Source organism: Lichenostomus cassidix, chromosome 1Aa (genome assembly GCF_008360975.1).
Source record: "Lichenostomus cassidix isolate B80296 chromosome 1Aa, HeHo_3.0, whole genome shotgun sequence".
Classification (NCBI taxonomy): Eukaryota; Metazoa; Chordata; class Aves; order Passeriformes; family Meliphagidae; genus Lichenostomus; species Lichenostomus cassidix.
Window position 1 is genome coordinate 54,264,029 of NC_139480.1, and position 19,402 is coordinate 54,283,430.

Here is a 19,402-nt window from a genome sequence, read left to right on the forward strand (position 1 = left end):
AGCTCTGACCTCAGTCTCCTCCAGCTGAACAACCAAGTGCCCTCAGCCCCTCCTCATGTGGCTTCAGCTCCAGGCCCTTCCCCATCTCCATGTCCGTCCTTTGGATGCTAACAGCTGTAGATCTTTCTTATATTGCAGTGACCAAAACTGCACTCAATAATCAAGGTGAGACCGCAACAATGCAGAGTAGGAAGAATTTGTTCACTGAAAGGGTGATCAGACAGTGGAACTGGCTCGCAGGGAGGCGGTGGAGCCGCCGTCCCTGCAGGTGTCTAAGGAAAGGCTGGACGTGGCACTCAGTCCGTGGCGTGGCTGACGCGGTGGAGTTCGGTCGCAGGTTGGCGTCAGTGCTGTCAGAGGACTTTTGCAGCCTCACTGACCCTGTGACTCAGCGGGAGCAGTGCCGATCCCCCGCCCAGGGCGGCCATGCCTGAGGGCAGGCGGGGCCGCCTGAGGGGAGGTGGAGCGCGAGCCGCGCGCCGACCAATGGCTGCAGTCACCGCCGCTGGCCCCGCCCCCTCACCACCTCCCGCCCTCCCGCGGCGGGCGCGGCCCCGCGCTCACGTGCCGGGCAGCGTGCGCGGCGGTCACGCGGGCGCGCGCGTGACGACGGCGGCCTGAGGGGCGGGCGCGCACTTGGGATGAGGCGGGAGCCGGGAAGCGCCGGGAGGGGCGGGGGGAAGGAGACTGCCGGGGAACCGGGCGGGCTGCAGGGGATTCTCCGGCGAAATCACCGCGAAGGGGCCCCTAGGCCCCCTGCGGTGCCTCCCGGCAGCGCTGTCCGCACTGACGCGCCCGGTGGGTGCGCGGGTACTGCCCGAGCGCTCCTGCCGTGCGAGCGAGCCCAGCGCGCACAAGTGCGACAGACCTTCTCTCTTCACAGAACCATAGAATCATTTCGGTTGGAAAAGTCCTCTGAGATTACTGAGTCCAACCTATGACCGAACACCACCGTCTCAAGCAGACTGAGTGCCCGTCCAGCCTTTCCTTACACACCTGCAGGGATGGTGATTCCCCCGCCTCCCTGAGAGCCAGTTCCACTGTCTGATCACCTTCCCAGTGAAGAACTTCTCCTTATGTCCGACCTAAACCTCCCTGGCACACCTTAAGACTTACATCCTCTCGTTGTAAGCACAGCATAAAGAGATTTTTCATCTTTCATTCATTTTTAGCCTCTCAGTCCTGTGCAGAACAAAAGAGTTCAACTTGCATGTTAAAAGGAGACACTCAGTTTCTCCTGCTGGTAGTCCTGCAAACACATTTGGAGATCTTGCTGCCAGGAGAGGATATGGAGTCTCCCTCACTGGAGGGATTCCAGAACCATCTGGATGCAATCCTGTGCCGTGTGCTTGAGCAGGGAGGTGGGACCAAATGACCCACTGTGGTCCCTTCCAGCCTGACCATCCTGGGATTCTGTGAAGAGAAGCTTTTTTTTTTTCCTGCAGTTCAGGCTGCTTTATTGCTACAGTCTGCTCTTGGTGGTTTATGATTGTTTTTGATGGGGACACTCATATTTCAGGTCCTACAGCTGGAACTTAGGGCCCAGTCTTACAAACTTTGTGGAAGCTGTGATCTCCATACCATAAAAATGCTGATCAGGGTCACTATTCACAGGCTCCAAACCTGAAGCCAGTGCAGTGAACTTTAACCAAGCCTGAAGCCCTCAACACTATAACCATTAGCCCATGCAGAGGGGCTGCTGCTCCCACCTAGGTGGGCTCCTCTGCAAACAACATGATGTATAAAGAAGGCTGTGGGCCTGTGTGCCACCAAATGCAGGGCTGAAGCCTTGGCAACCTTGTTGATAAAGTAGTGGGAGAATAGAATCCACTTCAGTGTCTGTCAGCACAGCTGCCTCTGTACTTCAGGTATTAACCCAAACACGCTTGGGGAGACAATTTTCTGCTGAGGAAGAAGGTGCCATATTTACATGGCTCTTTTCCTGAAGTTATTCCCTAGAAATTGCTCTGCTGTGAGAGTGGTTTGATCACATCCTTTAAAAACATATAGTAAAAGGCAAAGTGAAAAACCCCAACAACCAACCAACAGGGCTTTATGAAGGCAGGAGAAGCAATTTTCCCTTGTCCCTGTGATGTGGTAGAGCTGCGTGGAATCACAGTCCCTGCTTTCTGAAGCATGGGGAAACATCTCCCCGCCTGTCCCAGGCACCGCCTGCCTCCTCTGGGGTGCCGGGAGGGTCATGCAGGCCGGGGAATATCTGCAGCCCAGGAAGAGGCAGCGGTGGCAGCAGCAGGTGTGCTGCCACAGGGTGCCCCGTGAGTTCAGCGAGGCAGAACAGCCTGTCCCAGGCAGGGCAGCTCCCGCAGCCCGCGGCAGCGCTGTCATGCAGGCTGCGCTGAATTTAGTGCTTGTGACAGATTGACAGCCCTGCAGGCTGAAATGCTGGAGCCACGGGAAGGATGCAGAGAGCAGAGCAGCTCGGCCTTGCTCACATCCAGCCCACGGCTTGCGCAGCTGCTGCTGGCGGCAGGTGAGCCACCGGCTTCTCTCTGCTGCTTCCCAGTGAGCTGCTCGGAGCCTGCAGGAGAACCAGAGGCAGTCAGCAGAGATTCACACTTTCTTGAGTGAAGCTGGCTCTAAAAAAATCCAAAGCTTTTTTTGGCAGAGAGGAAATTTCACATTTTTATTACTTTTTTTCTCCGGGGTTGTAGTTTCATGTTCATTTCTGCAACTAGAAGGCAGGAAACTTCTCAAAGAAGGCAGGGATCACATGATTCCAAGAGCTGAGGTTTGAAGGGAGAAAGAAATGCATTGCAAGACCCAGGTTAAGGGCAGGCTAGGAATTTGCAGGTGCTGAAACACACTTTGCACAAAATCTCCAGGCTTGCTGGATGTTAGACATCCAGTCTGCCCTGACTAGAGACGAAAATTAAACAAACAAGGTCCAAAACACAAGGTCCAGGACCTACTCCAAGGCCCATTATGTTCCAGAAAAGGAGTCACATGGCTTAATTGGTAGGTCAGGCCTGTCTTAAACAGGGCTGATGGTCAAGTTCTGTAACTGTAACCCTCCCAAATATAAAAATTCCTTGTCCTTCAGTCAGAGGTACATGATACTGCCTTCCATTGGCTTAACAATCCCAACCATGGTTATTTAACACACTCTAATGGAGGCTGTCATGCCACTATAATATACTGGTTAGTAAGATCTGCTTTCAGTTTATTGCTTAAGAAAATAAGCTTGCATCCCTTATCTTGTAGTTTATGGGACAACAGAATATGGATTCAAGTGTAAACAGTAAACGTAGCACCCAGTCCTGCACTCTTAGCACTTCCATAAGGGAATGTATATTTAAAGCTGGGAAGTTCTTGTCCAGTGTTTCTCTGATTGTTTTTAACCTCAAGAAAATTCAAGATATACAAATTGCTTTAGGCTCCAAAGGGATCTGAGGAAGCCTGGAATTTAATAATTAAGGCTGACACTAGGGTCCCTCCTGTCATTTGCCTTTTGCCTCCAGCAGCAGTGGGTTATCAGCCTCAATTACAAACCTTTTTTCCCCATGTTTGCATTTGTCAGGCATTGAGATTATCAGAACACACATAATTTGTCTTTATGTTTTATGTCATAAAATGTAATAGATTCATCTGATGCTGCAACTTGGCATGAAGTCATTTGGCACACTTGATTCAAGGGCTAATAAAAACAAGCCTTCCTGTTATTGTACATGGTAAATACTGAAATTGATAAAGCCCTCTAAGGATCTTGGTTTATAGCCCAGTGAAACTTAAACCTATTCATATTCCCAAAGGAGGGAAATTTGAAGGAGACCTAAAGCCTTGCTCACACTCAGATTTTAAACTACGCTCTTTAGGAGGGGCACTGTTTTTTAAACATTTTTTAAGGAGTGCTTATGGCTCCCTACTCTTTGTGTGCCTGTAGTGAGATGGTAGGAAGGGCTTTGAGCTCGGTCAGGCTGATTCCCTGGCTGTCAGGAAGAGCTGGAATACATGAGCACTTTCATCCCAGCCTAACTGGTAGCCTAACAAATGTTAAGCTGTTCAAGTATGCAGGTCAAAGCTACGAGTGGAAGGGTTGAGCCAAGCTCACTTTCATTCGTGTGACAATGCAGGGAGCAGAACCTGATCCAAAGATGGCTGGAGCCACATGCAGATTTTTTCCCATTTCCATACCTAGTAATTGACTCCAGCAGGTAGGGTGGTGCACTGTAGCAGCCTTTGGTCCATTATTTATGGAAAAAACACATCTATGTGTCCATTGGTATTTGCAGACAGCCTGCCTGTATCTCTGATAGGAATTAAATTTACTCTAGCTTCCATGTGAAGACACATACCTATTTCTTAACAATCCTACTCGAGTCGTTCAAAAGGAGCACTTATTTTTCACCCAATTTATAATTCCTCCTGTATTTTAAAGGATTCATGGAATGAACACGACTCTTAGGAGTTTTTTATTCCACTCAAACTTCATTCCTTGTCAGTGTAGTCACCGATATTGCAGAACCAGCAGAGGGAGCACGGAACGTTCCCTTCATCTCTCTCTTACGTAAACACTGGCTACTGTTTGAGGGGTTCCTTTAATTTTATTTCTCTACAAGAATTTTTACAGGGAAAGGTGATCTACAGCTCTTCTATTCAATCTGTAGAAGTCTTTAGGGTGTTTCATTTCCATGCTAGGAATGATTTGCCCGCTTCCACCACTCTATTCCTTCTCCTGCTCTCCCCCCACCACAAAATGCTCAGTTGTCATAGAGTATTTCCAAGCTGGGACATCCATCATTCATTCTTGCAGAGATTATGATACGTCATTAGATTGTCAGACAAATCATAAAGTTTGCTCCTTGTGAGCAAAGAGAGCTCCCATGCAGCACCAGGGCTGTCAAGTGTTAATTTTAGAGACTAATATTTTGCAAAAAGAAGAGGAAAAAAGTAGATGTCAAGAAGAAACATGCATGTTCCACATGCATGCTTTACACTTGGCTTTGTAAAATATGCACATATTAGACCAGAGTTTGCCAAAGAGAGTTACAGGAATCCCAGCAAATTCAAACCCAGATTAAAAATGTGAATTAAATTATCATTAGCCACGCAGTCATACAGTTTGAAGCTCAATGCACCAATTATTATGTATTATCATTACATTTTTTAATTAGTAGACAACCCCATTTTGTGTATTAAAGTTTTTATTCTTTAGTAAGAATTTTTTAATCACAAAATAGTGTGGAAATATTTAGATAATAGAACTCATGGAGTGCTGGAAAATATTGAATATAAAGATTGATTTCTAATATATCACATACTAAACTGTTCTAAAACAGCTGGTTTCTTGCAGACAAGATTTATTTTTTTAATAATTTAAGACAGCATAAGCTTGTATCAAGCATAAGCATTGTAACAAAAGTGCAACTTTTTCAGCAAATCCTCCCAAAAGATATTTAACTCAAAATATCATTAACACATATTTTTCTCCCTACAAAAATAGCATGTCAGACATCATTAATTGGATGTATTAACAACTATTTACATACAGCCACTCTGTAGGCTAGTAAGATTTTTTTTTTTTTGTAACGTTGTTTAAACACAGCGTTTGAGGCAAACAGTAGCAACAGCAGCAGCAGATGCACCAAACGGACTGACGGACCCCGGACACACACACACTCCTCGCCAGGCTGTGGTGTCTCACCTCTTACATAACATTCAAGTGAGATTTCTCACAGTGCTACCTTGGCAACAAACTAAAAATATCTAGGCAAGGTCTTGGTTTAAGCCTTATTATAAAAGCTTTATCTGTGTGATTATCTGGCGTCTGGTTTGTCTCCAGAAAGGGAAATCGCAGTATTTGAGCATGGGATGAGGGGAGAACCCATATGGGAAACTTACCCCAACTGGTATAATCGTTTCTGATTGCACAGCGAGGTGTTTGCCTACAACCTCCAGTTTGTGTCACTCAGAATTTAGGATAAAATGAGTTGAGGCTGACAAGTTGCTCTGTGTTTTCTTGGGGGAGAGAAGGGGTTGGGGTTTTTTGTAGTTCAGTGCAGTAACATTCATTTTATACAGCAAGGTTTGGGGTGGGGAAAAACTCTCGGGAACATATTGGATTAAATAAAGATGGGGTGAGAACAAATGCACTTGCCACACCTGTATACCTTAGCCAAAAAAAAAAGAAAAGAAATAAACACAAGGTTATGTAATGGGTCTGACCCTCCTTCCCTTGCACACCCAAAACTCGCTGGAGCCAGCGGCATCCCCGGGTGCTCAAGGCACTGCAGGTTTGGGCTCAGGGTGCATCCTCCACGCTCCGGTTCTCCATAAAGTGCTAGCACAGGTGCTGGGCTCTGCCCTTCCTCCCTCGCCTCGCTCCCCGCCCTCACCCTGAACCCATCCAGGTCTCCCGGACAACAAGTGCAAGGTCCCAGGTGGGACTAAGGGACACACTGTATAAACCGATTCCAAATAAGGTGCCACATTTAATTACTCTATATAGAGAAAAAAAAAAGAAGTATCCTTACTATGTTTTCTTCCTTCTTCTTCTTTTTTTTTTTTGGGTTTTTTTTTTTTTTGTTTTCCTTATTTATGCATTTATAAAGCCAAACATTAAAAAAATACTGAGTAGCAAATTTTATCCTCGACGGTCCTCTGCGGGAGCCGCTCCGGGACCTGCCGCCCTGGCAGCACCCCGCGGCCGCCAGCTCCCGGCGATCACGGGCCCCGGGGACCCCTGCCCTCCGAAGGAAACCAGGGGCGCAAGTGCTGGCCCGACGGCCCCTCAGTCCGAGGGGAGGGCAGCGGCGGCGGGGAGCCCGCGGGGGCGTCTCACGGGCCCTCTGCGCCGGGCTCCTCGGCAGCTGCGGGCTCCGGCTCCTCGCCGGGCTCGGCGGCGACGGCGGCAGCGAAGGGGTGCGGGAGGTGGGGCGTCGGGGGCAGCCCGGCGGCGGCCGCCGCCGCCTTCTCAGCGGGGCCGAGCACGGAGGAGAGGCAGGGGAAGGAGGCGGCGGCGGCAGCAGCAGCGGCGGCCGCCTGGGCCGGGATGCCCGGGTAGAGGAGCGGGATGGGGGCGGCGGGGTAGAGATACTTCTCCAGGCTGCCTTTATCCAGGAAGGGCTGCATGTACGCGGCGGCGGCCGAGGGGGAGATGAAGTAGAAGGGCAGGCAGAAAGGGGCCGCCGCCGGCTGTCCGAAGGGGGCCCCGCCGCCGCCCGCCCCCAGGGCCATCAGCGAGCCCAGCAGGGAGGCGTCGGGTCTGACCAGCGCGGCCGCCGCCGCCGCTGCCGCCGCCGCCGCCGCCTCGGCGCCCCGCGCCGCCAGCCCCGGCGGGCCGGGCATGGGGCTCCCGCCGCGGTCCAGCTTCAGCCGCTTGGGCGCTGGGGGCAGCTCGTCCCCCGACGGCTCCTGCTTGATGGCCAGGGCGGGCAGCGCTCCGCCGGCCGCCGCCGGGGCTCCGCGCTCGGGGCGCGCCTCGCCCTCCCCGCCGTAGCCGCTGTCCGTGTCCGTGTCGGTCTCGGCGCTGAGCTCGGCGGCGTGAGTCCGCTGGATGACGGGCACGCAATTAGCCTGGCCCTCCGGCTTGTGGACCGGCGCGCAGCGGGGGGCGGGCGGGGAGGAAGAGGAGGAGGATCCCTTGCTGAGGGGGCCCGGCGGCGGGGAGAGGAGCTGGGGGCCGGGGAGGAACTGCGAGGAGATGGAGTGCAGGTGGCCGAGGAGCTGAGCGCATCGCTGCTCGCGGGGGGTCCAGCTCTCGAAGCGGGAGAGGTACTGCAGCACTTCCTTGGCGCACGTCTGAAAGCCCGAGTGGAAGGCGTCCAGGTCGGCCTGCACCGGAGACTTCATGGACCGCTCCCCTGCGGGGGAGACCGAGCGGGGACAGCGTTTGCCCGCGGCTCCGGCATGGGGTTCCCCGCTCCGCGCCTCCCCCCGCCCGCCCCGGTGCGCCCCAGCGGCGGCGCCCCCAGGGCCCCGCTTACCATTCTGCAAAGCAATAATCTTCTGGTGCTGCTGCTCCGTTAAGGCTGTTAGCGCTTTCAAGTGCTTCAAAGTCAGTTCCAGCACCACCGCTTTCTCCAGGTGTCCCAGCGTCTGCAAAGGCAAGGGTAGGGGGCAGCTCGGCTACCTCCCGGCACGTTTTGGCTACCGCCAAACGCCGCCTGCTTTAACTTCGGTGTAGCTGGTCCCTGAGGCATTACGGCCAGGACGGCGGGCCGGCAGCGGGCAGGCAGCCCGGCGTCCCGGGGGCTGCGCAGCGGGCAGGCTGCCGGCGCCCGCATCTGCATGGACATACACGCTCCTGGGCACCTTACCGTCAGTTTCAGATGCTCGGGCAGTAAATCCTTCAACTGGGCAATGCACTCGTTAATCCTGTCTCGCCTCTTCTTTTCTATCAGTCTATGTGGCAGTTTGTACGTCTCCTAATAGCAAAACCCGGAAAAGCCAAGTGTTAGGCAGGGTCCCTCGGAACGCTGATCAAAACCAAAACAAATGTCATGCGGACCACATGCCGCGCAAATTATCGTCAAGGCACCGCTCTCCCCGCCGTGCCAGCTCGCTCGTAAACCCACTTGCAATTCGGGGGGCAAGTTATATGCGCAGCCCCCCGGGGATGCTCTCGGGAGTGAAGCTGGGCTGCAGAATTCAGCGAACCCCAATAAGGCGGTTAAAGGAGAAGAGAGCCCCAGAAACTTATTCTTACCTTGCTCTCGTCCCTCTTCACGCCCCTCTTGGGTTTGCACATATACAGGGCAGGGTAGTCCAGCCTGGAGAAAAACACAAAGATCCAGCATCGGCAAGTGCAGCGAGAGCTTGCCTAGCACCTCCTCGAGTGGGCACACGGGCGCCGAGCGCTCTGCCCGAAGGGCCGGGCAAGGGCTCGGCCGGGTCCGCCCGCGGAGGGAGGCGGCGAGCCCCGCGCCCCGCCGGGGAGCCGGCGCCGCTCCCAGCGCTTCGCAGCACTTTCTCAAGAAGACGAAACGCCGTAGAGATACGAGACGGAGATACTGGCCCCGGCGCCTTACCCTATAAAATCCCTATGCTCCAGTAGCTGCCTCTCCGGCAAGCGGGAGATTCCTTCATCCATGTCTGGCAGCGGCTGATGTTTAGTCGCTGCTTTTGACTGAGCCTGCGGGATGCTGAGATCAGTCTCGGGAGATCCGCGAGCGACGCTGCGCACATGCAGCCTCCGTCCCCCCTCTCCCGTGCAGTGGCCAAAAGTGTGCGGCGGTTCGTCCCCCCCCTCCCCCCCAAAGTGCCTCCGCCGCCGCTGCCGCTCCCCCCCTGCCCGCCTTCGCTGCGCTCCCCGCGCACACGCCCGCAGCTCCCGCCGCCGCCGCCGCCGCCGCGCCTGCCCGCGGGGCACGCGCGCCGCCAGCCAGCCCCGCACCCGGCTCACGTGCGGCGCGGGCGGGGGCGGGACCGGGGAGGGGACGGGGGGGTCCCACCGCCCGCCCGGGGCCGCCCTGCGAGACAGCGGCTTCCCCCCGCGTTACTGCTACTGCCGCTGTCATCGTCAGCGTTACCTCCGTGATTATTGCCACTCTTACTGTATTTTTATTATTTTTATTTTTTTTCTAATTTTAATAATTTCTTTTAAAATTCTACTTTTATTATTGTATTTTTTTCCCCTTGTATCTGGGGAGGAGATCCGGCCGTGGAAAACGTGCCCAGGGAGAGAACAGGGGAATAATCGAGCCCCTCTCTTGGGGGAAGCGGTTAGGGGGTCACGTTCGCCATACGTTCTCTATAGATTTCTATAGGATGCGTGGGCACGAACAGGCGCACACCCGTGTTATTGCGCGGAGCGCTCCCTGGCCCGGCGCCGCCGTGCCGCAGCTCTCGTCCCCCGGTGCTCCCGCCTGGCCGCCGCTGCTCCCGGCAGCTCTCCCTCCCGACCTTTGGACGGGAGCCGGATGTGCCTGCAACGCCAGACCGGGGCAGAAGCCCTCCATCTACACAGACGGACTCACGTACAGAGGCACATATATATAAAAATACGCCTATCTGTAATATAAACACGTCTGCTGTTGACGCTGCCCTCGGGCAGCCCGCATCCCAGCGGGGCGCAGGGGGTGACATTGGCAGAGGATTTGTACCGGTGCAGCGTGACGGACCGCGGCAGCCCCGGGACGGGGCGGGGCGGGAACCCCCCCCGCCCCCCCGGCCGCGTCCCTGCGCGCCGGGCGCGCCCGCGCAGCCCCCGCTCCCCGCCGGCGGCGGCGGCACCGACAGCCGCCTCCCTAATCCCGTCTCACACTGGTACGAGCACAGGGCCGGCAACGTGACCCGACCTGCTGCCACATCACTGCCGCCGGGCTGCACCGGGCGGCCCTGCCCCGCCGCCCCCCGCTAGCAGGCGGCGGCACCGGGCGGCACCGGGCACCCCCGGCTCGGGCTACCGCGGGCCGTGCCCCTCCTGCCCCGCGCCCCCCGCCCCTTGCCGGGCAGCCCGCCAGGAGCGTCCTGCCGGCGGAGGGAGGGGGTGCCGGTGCCCGAGGGAAGGGGATGCTCTGCCCCGCGCCCCGTGCAAAGGCGCTGGTTGTGCGTGCGTGTGTGTCCCCGCGTGTGCGTGTCCCGGTGTGCGTGTCCCCGCGTGTCCCCGCGTGTGCGCCGTGCCTGCACGCCGGCGCGGCATGTGTGGCCCTGCAACGTGCGGGGTGTGCGGCGTGTGCGGCGAGTGCGGCGGCCCCGGCCCCACGTGCGGGGCGGGGGGAGCGGACACCCCCCACACCACCGCCCCCTCTCCGAGCCGGGCTGGCGGGTTGCTCTCCGGTATTCCCGGCGGGAACCGCGGGCGGGAAGTGTCAGCTGAGGCGATGCATAGCGATGTGTTTATCCCCGCCGCCGGCGCTGACCGCTTGCTTTTCATTTGGTTGGGTTTTGCTCCCTCCCTTCCGCGGGCTCCGGCTCCTGGAGGTGAGTGACCTCCAAACCCGGGCTCCCACGGAATCCGGCGGCTGGGGAGGCGGGGGAATCACCCCAATAAACACAAAACACGCCCCCGCCTGCCAAAACGGAGACGGGAACCTCACATCATTCCTGTCTAGCGATCGTGCTTTACAGGTAATCTGGCCAGGAGGGTAACTCGTGATTTTTGCGTGCGGGGGGGGCTGCCGAACCGCACTGCCCGTATGTAAAGTGCGAATGAGGTTTTAGGAGCAGCGAAGGCTCTGATGAGGTGTTTGAGGCTCCTGCTTGGCAAGCAGCAAGCGGCACTGCGGGCTTGTACAGCTCTCTCCCTGTTAACTTGATGGCATTTCCACACTGCCCGTGAAGCTAAACCGAGGACAAAAATAAATAACATACATGTGTGCCATGTGCCTATAGGTTATAGGAGTGGGGGGGTCAGAAGGAAAGGCTTGTGGACTGCTGCAGAGGTGGTTGGGAAAATCTGCTGCTGGTGAGGAAAGCAAACTATCACATGTGTTCATGGAGTCATAGCATGTTCTGAGTTGGAAGTGACCCACAAGGATCATGGAATCCAACTCCTGGCTCTGCACAGGACACCCCAACAATCCCACAATGTGCCTGAGAGTGTTGTCCAAACAAAGCTCTGGCAGCCTTGGGGCCACGGTCACTTCCCCAGTGAGCCTGCTTGACCACCTTCTGGGGGAAGAACCTTTGCCTAATATCCAACCTCAATCTCCACTGGCACATTACCTCAGGTAAGCCTGGACTATATAGAGCATCTCCCTCAGGAAGGGGGATCACAGACTGCAAGGGAAATTTGCTCATCAAGGACACATTGGTTGTCCCAAGTCAGACATCCATGCTGGACATCTAAAGTGGAGCTGCAGGCTCTCTTGTTAGTCAGCAGAGAGAAGCAAGCAGCTTCAGCATGAAATTCCTCTCCTCCTGATTGGAGTGGTCCTTGAGAAAGCATCGAGAAAACTGGAGGCACAGCCCATGTAAAAGAAGGAGCTTTACTGTGAAATAAAGGACATGGGGACCTTTTTGGGGGTGCCAACTCAAAGGGAGCTTGAACTCTGAAAGAAAAGACAGGTCCCTGCAGGTCATTCCTGCTCCCATGGGCAGGAAAGCAGGGCTTTGCATGGTTTCTAACAGACAGCACGGGGAGCACGGGGGTGAGCATTTCTGGAGCAACCTCCTTGTGGAACACCTGGAGCATTTCTGGAGCATTTCTTTGCCAGCTTCGTCCTCTCTGGAACAACCTTCAAATTATGGAAAGAATGTCCGGGGTGAGACTCAGCTTCTAGGATAAGTCCTTATTCTGGGATTCCTCTGGAACCAAGTGGGAACGGAAATTTAAAATTACCAAAGACGCAAAACATGAGCCGAGACAGCTGGAGACTTTGCAAAAGGAGTTCAAGCAACATCTGGAAACTTCTAAGAGAGTTTTATAAGAGGTCACCTGCAGACAAGGATTAAAGACTTCAGTGTCCAGAGAGAGTGCAAAATTCTCCTGGAGGATTCCCAGTTTAAAGGGGCAGGATAGATCAAAGGGGTGATCAGCAGCGTGAGTATCATGCAAAATAATGTTTTCCAGAAAACAAGAGGCGCAACAAAATCTTTGGCCAATTTATAAGCCAAGATGAACCACAGCAAAGAGTTAAGAAACTGAGAAAATCAGTCAGAAAAGGAAATAAAAGGCTTGCAGGTCACCGCAGGAAAAAACAGCCTCCTGCTGCAGACAAGAGCTGGCGAGCACACCGCCTACCACCAACATCCACCAGCATTTCCAGTCTCCAGGAGGAAGGAATCAAACTACTTGTCCCAGCTGAATCAGTGCAAAAGCCACAGTGTTTGAGGAAAATATTTCTGGGAGATTTGTTCAGCTCAGGTCATAACCACAGCATAAAGGAATGGCTCTGAAATGGGAGGCCTAGGAACCAATTTGATGGGGTCAGTTCTTATGTCAGTGAGCACTTGCCTTCATGAAAAGAGATTAAATTATCTAGTCTGGCTGTATGACTAGAATCAACCATCAAATTAGAGAGAACTGGTCATCTGTGTGCCACAAAGTGGGGGACAAAGAGAATTCAGCTGAAGGGTCTGGATTATTTTGGTTGAACAACAAGGTATTCAACCAGGGGAAATTGGACGTTGACCTATTAATGGATTTTTCAGTTAGGGGATGACCAGATTGAAACTGGGGGAAAAGTGAAATGCAAGCACATAAAAACCTGAGCTGGGTCAGAACAAAGGTCCTGCTGTCCTGGAGACCAGGAGGAGATACTTCTGGAGGAGCAGACAAACAGAGCATGCACGTAATGCAAGCTCCCTGGGCTGGTCTCCCAGGTCCTGGTGGAGACTTCCCGAGCCAGGAATGATAGCTCTGTGTTTAATGGGAAGCCAAAGATGCTCTGAGAGGCTGAGGAATGTGCCAAGTCCTTAAATCATGGGCTGCAGCAGAGCATTGGGCCAGGGAGCAGCCAGTGGTGACAAGGTGGTCAGTCCTGTCAGTGCAGCTCTGTGGCTCACGTGGGGACAAGAAAAGAGAACTTCCAGCTCAGAGTGTACCTAACATATGTAAAGTGAGAGAGACAGGGGCCGTGCAAAAACACAGCTGAGCTCAGAAGCAGAAATAAAATAACCTGAGTGTGAGAAGGTGGTGGGCCAAGACACAACGTGCAACGAGCCCTTTGCAGGGATGCAAAATGGGGAAATAGGGAGAGATCCAGCTGGGGCACCATGTGTTTGTGAAGAACTGATGCAAAAAATGTACAAGGGAAGCATTGGTCACAATCTGGTAGACTTTGGCACATCTTAGGGCCAAAGAGATGGGACAAAATCTACCAAAGCAGCCCATGGGCTAACGGTGGCCAAGCTAATCAGCTTGTGGTGGATAGTGGTGACAGGAGAGTGTAGACACATCTCCAAACCTGGGAAAGTCAGATTGGTGAAACAAGGTGCTGGAGTAATAAGTGAGCCATGGTGATGTCCTGATAAACACCAGGAACTGTTTCTTACGCCATCAGTTTGGAAATTCCCTTAAAAGGTGCGTTTCAAGTGAAGCAAATTGTTTGAAGGTAGCTGAGAACCTGTCCTGTCTTTGGGGACAGTGAAAAATAAAGGTGGCTCCACTCTGAGGTCTCTGCCAGCCCTGATGATGGGAGAGTCTGAAGCCTGCCTGGAATTTTGGGACCTTCAGAGCCTCTTCCCCAGCAGGTCAGTTAGATGTTGTGCATGTGAAACAGAAATGATCCCCATCTGTCTGCTGGATGCTTTCCAGGAACATCAACCAGGACCAAGTAAAACAACCTTCCCCCTAAACTCCCCCACTGAAGTCCCTGGGGAGAAGTTGTTTCTGAGCATGAAGGCCCCTTGGGTAATGCCATTGGGCTCAGTTTGGTCAGTCACAATAGATCTGAAAGCTGTATATTGGCAGGCAGAAAAGAAAAAGAAAAGAAAGATGGGAAAATGGCTTTCTCAGCAAAGCCCAACCTGGGAATTTAGTGATGGTTGGGAGCTCATGCAAAGCCCCAGCTGCATGGGAGGGGTTGATGGGGAAGGGAGGGCACACCATGCCAACAGGAGGCCTTGGATGGCCTCAACCTTCCAAGAGGTCTGCTGTTCTTAGGCTATTTTTGGGTGCATGCTGAGACCTTTGAACAAGTGGTAGGTGCAGTTACACAGAGCCTGTGATAAGTTCAAGGCTGACAGTCTATAACTGGTCCCAAAGGAAAGAGAGTTGTTCCAAAAGAGGGTAACTGCTGTCTGCTGCACAAGCTGGTGATGGGGAATTTCCACTGAAAAAAGCAAAACCGAGGTTGCCCGGAGCTGGCCTGTTCCCCAGAGCTGCAGGTCCATAGGACTCTGCTCCTGTTACAGAAGATTTTTTTGTGGATATGCTAACATTGCACAACTTCACTCGGGCACAGTGACAGAGGGAGAGCATTTCAATGGCCAGCAGAATGGGATTTAGCAGTTTCAACCTGTGCAATTCTTGCCAGTGGTTAAATTTACTGATAAGCTCTGCTGGTATTTGCACAGGAGGAACACTGTAATAAGGGTAGGCCATGAATCCCTGCATTAGCTCACTCCATGGGCCTAGGAGTCCCAGATGCAATTTGCCCAGGTCTTTAGGAAAATGGCAATTTTACAACTGCTCAATTAACTACACCTCTGGGCACAAGTGGAGTAGCAGGGATGCCTAAACCAGGCAGCACCTTTGGGATGTGGTGCAACAGCGTCATGAAGGGTTGATTCTTCAAGAGGATGAATGCAAGAGAGGGAGATGCTTGTTTCCTCTCAAACTACTTGTAGATGTGCAAATACTTCCAGTTCACTCAGGAGAGCCAAGGAAGGGAAGTGCCAGAGAAGGAATGTGGGCTCCTGAACAAGTCCATGGCGGAAGGTTCATCACAGAAAGAATCCCAGTAGGATACAACTAGATGAGCTGGGAAACTCCACTGGCCTAGAGCACAATAGACATGCATTTGGAGCACAGTCGAGTGTGGGCTACCAAGGGAAAAGCAATCTGGTCGTGGTGGAAAAGCCTGGAGTTAAAGGTCAAATATGGCACAAAAGTTATAGTGTATGGAAACAATCTGTGGTGCATGTTGTTCAGTGATGTCTGGAGCAGGAATTCTGAGATTATTATTTCAAAGCTGGCAAATGTTTTAAACCACCCTGTGTTTTGGTACATTTCCAACAAGCCTTAGCTAAGCTAAGGGAAAAAGTCCTACATCGGTTAAGAATCTGGAAAGATGTAGAAAATGCGTGCAGGAGATGAATGCCACTATTGCAAATCACAGTCCCACAGAAACACAGAGACACCCCATGAAACAGAATCTGACAGACTCATTCCATTAATGGGCTGCATTGCCTGGTGTCCTTGGGTTTCTGTCTGAAGCAGATTCTGGGAGCTGCAGACTATTTCACAAAATGCCCTGGAGCTTGTCTGTTAGGACAACAGTGCCAGATGTCCAAGTGAAAGACGTCCTCTCCCTCCAAGTCCTAGGAGGTATGGGAGGATTGCACAAAACTCAAGGGAGAAACACTGAATCCAGAACATTTCGGCAGATCTGTGAGGTGGTTGGGATCCCAAAACAGCTCCATGTGACCACAGCCTGAAGGGTTGGTGGGATATTCTTTTTGCAGAGTCTTCCAGTCAAGTGGCTTGCTCCTCAGAACTGCATCAAGTGGTAACACCCAGCAGATTCTAGTCCTTTGGGAGGCCCCAGGAGTAGCAAAGCAGTTCCTCACCATTTTGGTGAAAACTGAAGGACTTCTGCATGCCTTTTTATGGACTTTTGGGAGAAGAACAAAGAGTTTTGGATCATGCATAGAAGCACATGTTCTTTTTATTTTTTTTTTAATTGAGTGGAAATCTGGGGTATTTTACAGTCTTAGAAAAAACAGTGTGAGAGTCTTAAAAAGGATAAACCTAGAGCAACTCTGTTGGACTTGCTGTATAAGGCCATATGGTACTGACCTGGATATTTATGGTGCTAACACACTACAGTGGGGTCCCAGGCTGTCACAAAAAATGTGCTAGGAAAAAAAACATACTGGGGGAACAAAACTTCAGTGTTTCACTCTTCCTCTGTTCTTCCTTCACTGCAAATGTAGCTGTGGAAAGCTGAGGCTGGAGAAGTTGAGGCACAGATTCCCTTCCTCCCTGCTAGCTCCAAAGGGGCAGAGATTTGCAGGAACACTGAATGCACCTTGAGAGCACTCTGGGAGTGGCAGCCTGGAAGGGAATCAAGGAGCAGAAAACTACGAGAAAGGGGAGTGCAAATGTTTTGGATTAGTGATAGGAAAATACCTCGCTGAAGTGCACTGTGTAATTACAGTAAGTACCAATGTGTCATTCATCACTTCAGAAATTATTTTCCCTCCTTCTCAGCATGGTGGGTTTATTAGAACCTTGTCATTTTGAACTCCTTCAGAACAAAGGAGGAGGCTGAGAGGTCAGGAGTGGGAGGGAGACCAAGTCTTCCTAAATCCAAGTGTGCAAGACAGGCAGGACAGTCTTCCTCCTCTATGAAACAGAAACCACCCCATTCCAGACACTTGGCTGCAGACAGGTGAGTGCTGAGATGATGTAAGAGAAGTCAGAGAAAAAGCCCAGTGTGTGTTTTTGGGCACAGATGCTACTTGGAGCAGTCTGGCTCTGAACAAAGAGCCAAACTCCCATTGTATGAGTCCTGGGTTCTGGTTGCTCAGGCCTGAGCTTTTCAGCTAGAAGGACAGGAGGAGAAATCAGGGGATCAGTTGCTGCCTGTCTGCTTCAGCCACTACCTGAGATCTACCTGGAATGTGCAAGCAAGGAGAAGTCCTCTGCATTGTGTAAACAGCATTGGACTGGAAAGCCAAAGTGCTCCACAGGCATAGGAACCAACTGGAGCCCAGCCCCAGAGCACAGGCAGGACAGCACAGAGCTCAGCACAGGCACTCAAGAGAAGGGACAGGCGTGTGTGATGATCACTACAACCCATTGTCCCAGAGGGAGGGACAAGTCAGCCCTTAGACCCATCCTAGCTTGTCAGGACGTATCCAGGATACCTCTGGACCTTGTACCAGCTGGGAAATACCCCTTCAGCCATTGTGCCTGAATTCCCTGCTCCCTCCAGTGTGCCCTTTGCTCCCAGACCAGATGGCAGGCATGGTGACCTGTGCTGGCAGTGCTTCCTGGGGTGTGCAGTGCCACAGTGAGCTACCCCGCGGCATGTGGGGCTCTGAAGCTCGTGAAAATGCTGCTTGCAGGGTCACCTGCCCGTGGTGGCGTTCATCTCCCCGGTGTTTTACCAGGCTGCTGCAGCCGGGGAGGGAGCACTGCCTGCGTGTGAGCAGTGCTGGTGGCAGGCCTGGCAAACCTCCCTTCTTCACAGGGATTCTCTCCTCCCCTCGATGAGCAGGTTTCCAGACAGCTGCCTTTTATGAGGACGGGTTTCAGGAAGGCTCTAAAGCCCAGCCTCGTTTAACTCGTCTCCCAGTCCTGTGCTCTGTGTCCTGCTGGGGAGGCATTGCATGACCCCTTCCAGCTGCCGGCAGCCAGGCTTTCAACGTGGCAAGGGGCCGGGCTGTGTCTGGGCAAATGTTTTCTTTCTGCGGTCAGAAAGCAGGGCTGGGCAGAGGCGCCGTGCCCGAGGCACATCCTGACAATGAGCCCCTGCCCACCCAGGACACGCTGGGTCCCGATCTCCCACGTTGATGGCAGGGACAGTGAGGGTGGCAGTGACCCTGGGTCTGCCCCAGGCACAGTGCTTTTCCCTGGGGAGCAGCAGGGACTCTCACCCTGGTGGGGAGGGATGCAGGGTGCCAGAAGAAGAGCCCGGGGTGCATCACAGGACGGGCACAGTGCCACCCACACGGCCTACCTGTGGGATGTGCTAGCACCCGCTAGCTCTGCAGCTTGGCTTTGGTGTTGGCCCCCTGGCAGAAGGTGGTGTGCAGCCTGTGCACCCCAGCAGGACCACCAGGGACCCCTGCCTGCAGCCAGGCACTGCTGAGGTTGCTGTTCCATCATCCCCACACACACACATGCACGCACCCCACAGCTGTGAGGGTCCAAACCATCTTTGCACAAAAATGCTTTGCATCCCAGACCCCAAGCACAAACCTGGTGGCCTTGGCAAAGAGCAGGGAATTAAATCGCCAAACCCAAGGCTTCAGCATGTGCCTGTTAAAGCTCATGAATTTATGTCAGAGCTGGAAAAGGTCTGTGGTATGAAAAGGTCAGTGTTCTGTTTTACTGCCCTTTACTTCCTTTGCTGTCCTACCAAGGTGTGAGGAGGAAGCTGTAGGTTGGAGGGGTGCAGGACTCATGGAGGTGAGCAGGTGAAGCATGACGTGCAAGCCAGGCAGAGCAGTGAGTGATGCTCACCCCACCCTCCCATCCAGAGCAGGATGGGCAGCAGGTCCCCACAAAACTCTGCTGTGAGGAGCAGAAGCTGTGCAGCCATTTCAAGACTTGCTTTGAACTTCACTCTGTGACTTAAAGCAGCCATGGCCAAAGTTCCGCCCACGGAGCTCAGCACAGCGGTCCAGGCCTTTGCAAGGAGGTCTCACTTGTGGGATTTCCTGTATGGCACAAACCACTCTTTAAAAACTCTTCCAGTGTGTGAAGTCTTTGGCAAGGCAGCAAGACCTTGACCAACACAGTTTTTTCCTGAAGAGCAGAGGCCCCATGAGGTACAAATACCTATGCCTGCCCTGGGAGCTGAGCTGAGGTGTGGGAGCTCAGCTGGGCAGAGTGAGGCAAGCAGGACCACTACCACATCATCCCTCATCCCTGTCCATGGCAGGGAGATTGGAGCTAGATGATTTTTAAGATCCCTCCCAACCCAGGCCATTCTATGATTCCATGATTCCTCAGCCCCACAAACCCAGGGGAGACAAGAAAACTTAGACTTTTTATTACTTTCCCATTTTGCAGATTAGTGTTATCATTCCCGTTACATTTTTCATTTTAAACACCTTTTTTTGTTGTAACCAAAACCATTTAGAGGAGTTTCCTGAGGCTCTGCGG

General features: G+C 53.1%; 1 protein-coding gene across 2 annotated transcripts; it reads right to left on the reverse strand.

Annotated features, from left to right (window-relative positions):
* Positions 1 to 5,301: 5,301 nt before the first annotated feature.
* Positions 5,302 to 9,226, reverse strand: BHLHE41 (basic helix-loop-helix family member e41). 2 transcript variants are annotated; one of them, XM_085049076.1, is made up of 5 exons: positions 8,988 to 9,221; positions 8,666 to 8,729; positions 8,277 to 8,384; positions 7,944 to 8,055; positions 5,302 to 7,820 (listed from the first exon to the last, which is right to left on the reverse strand). In XM_085049076.1, the coding sequence occupies exons 1-5, from the start codon at positions 9,047 to 9,049 to the stop codon at positions 6,796 to 6,798; spliced, it is 1,371 nt and encodes a 456-aa protein (XP_084905202.1). In that variant the 5' UTR covers positions 9,050 to 9,221; the 3' UTR covers positions 5,302 to 6,795. The 2 variants fall into 2 exon arrangements, with proteins under 2 accessions (XP_084905202.1, XP_084905201.1); XM_085049075.1 differs by having other exon boundaries at positions 5,302 to 8,055; positions 8,988 to 9,226.
* Positions 9,227 to 19,402: the final 10,176 nt, after the last annotated feature.

Bases quoted from the DNA above. Each gene is read 5' to 3' on its own strand.
- BHLHE41 (XM_085049075.1), bottom strand. From the start codon at position 9,049: ATGGATGAAGGAATCTCCCGCTTGCCGGAGAGGCAGCTACTGGAGCAT. The intron at 8,730-8,987 runs GTAAGGCGCCGG...GTTTTTCTCCAG, and splicing joins GAGCATAGGGATTTTATAGG to GCTGGACTACCCTGCCCTGT. The intron at 8,056-8,276 runs GTAAGGTGCCCA...TTGCCTTTGCAG, and splicing joins CCGAGCATCTGAAACTGACG to ACGCTGGGACACCTGGAGAA.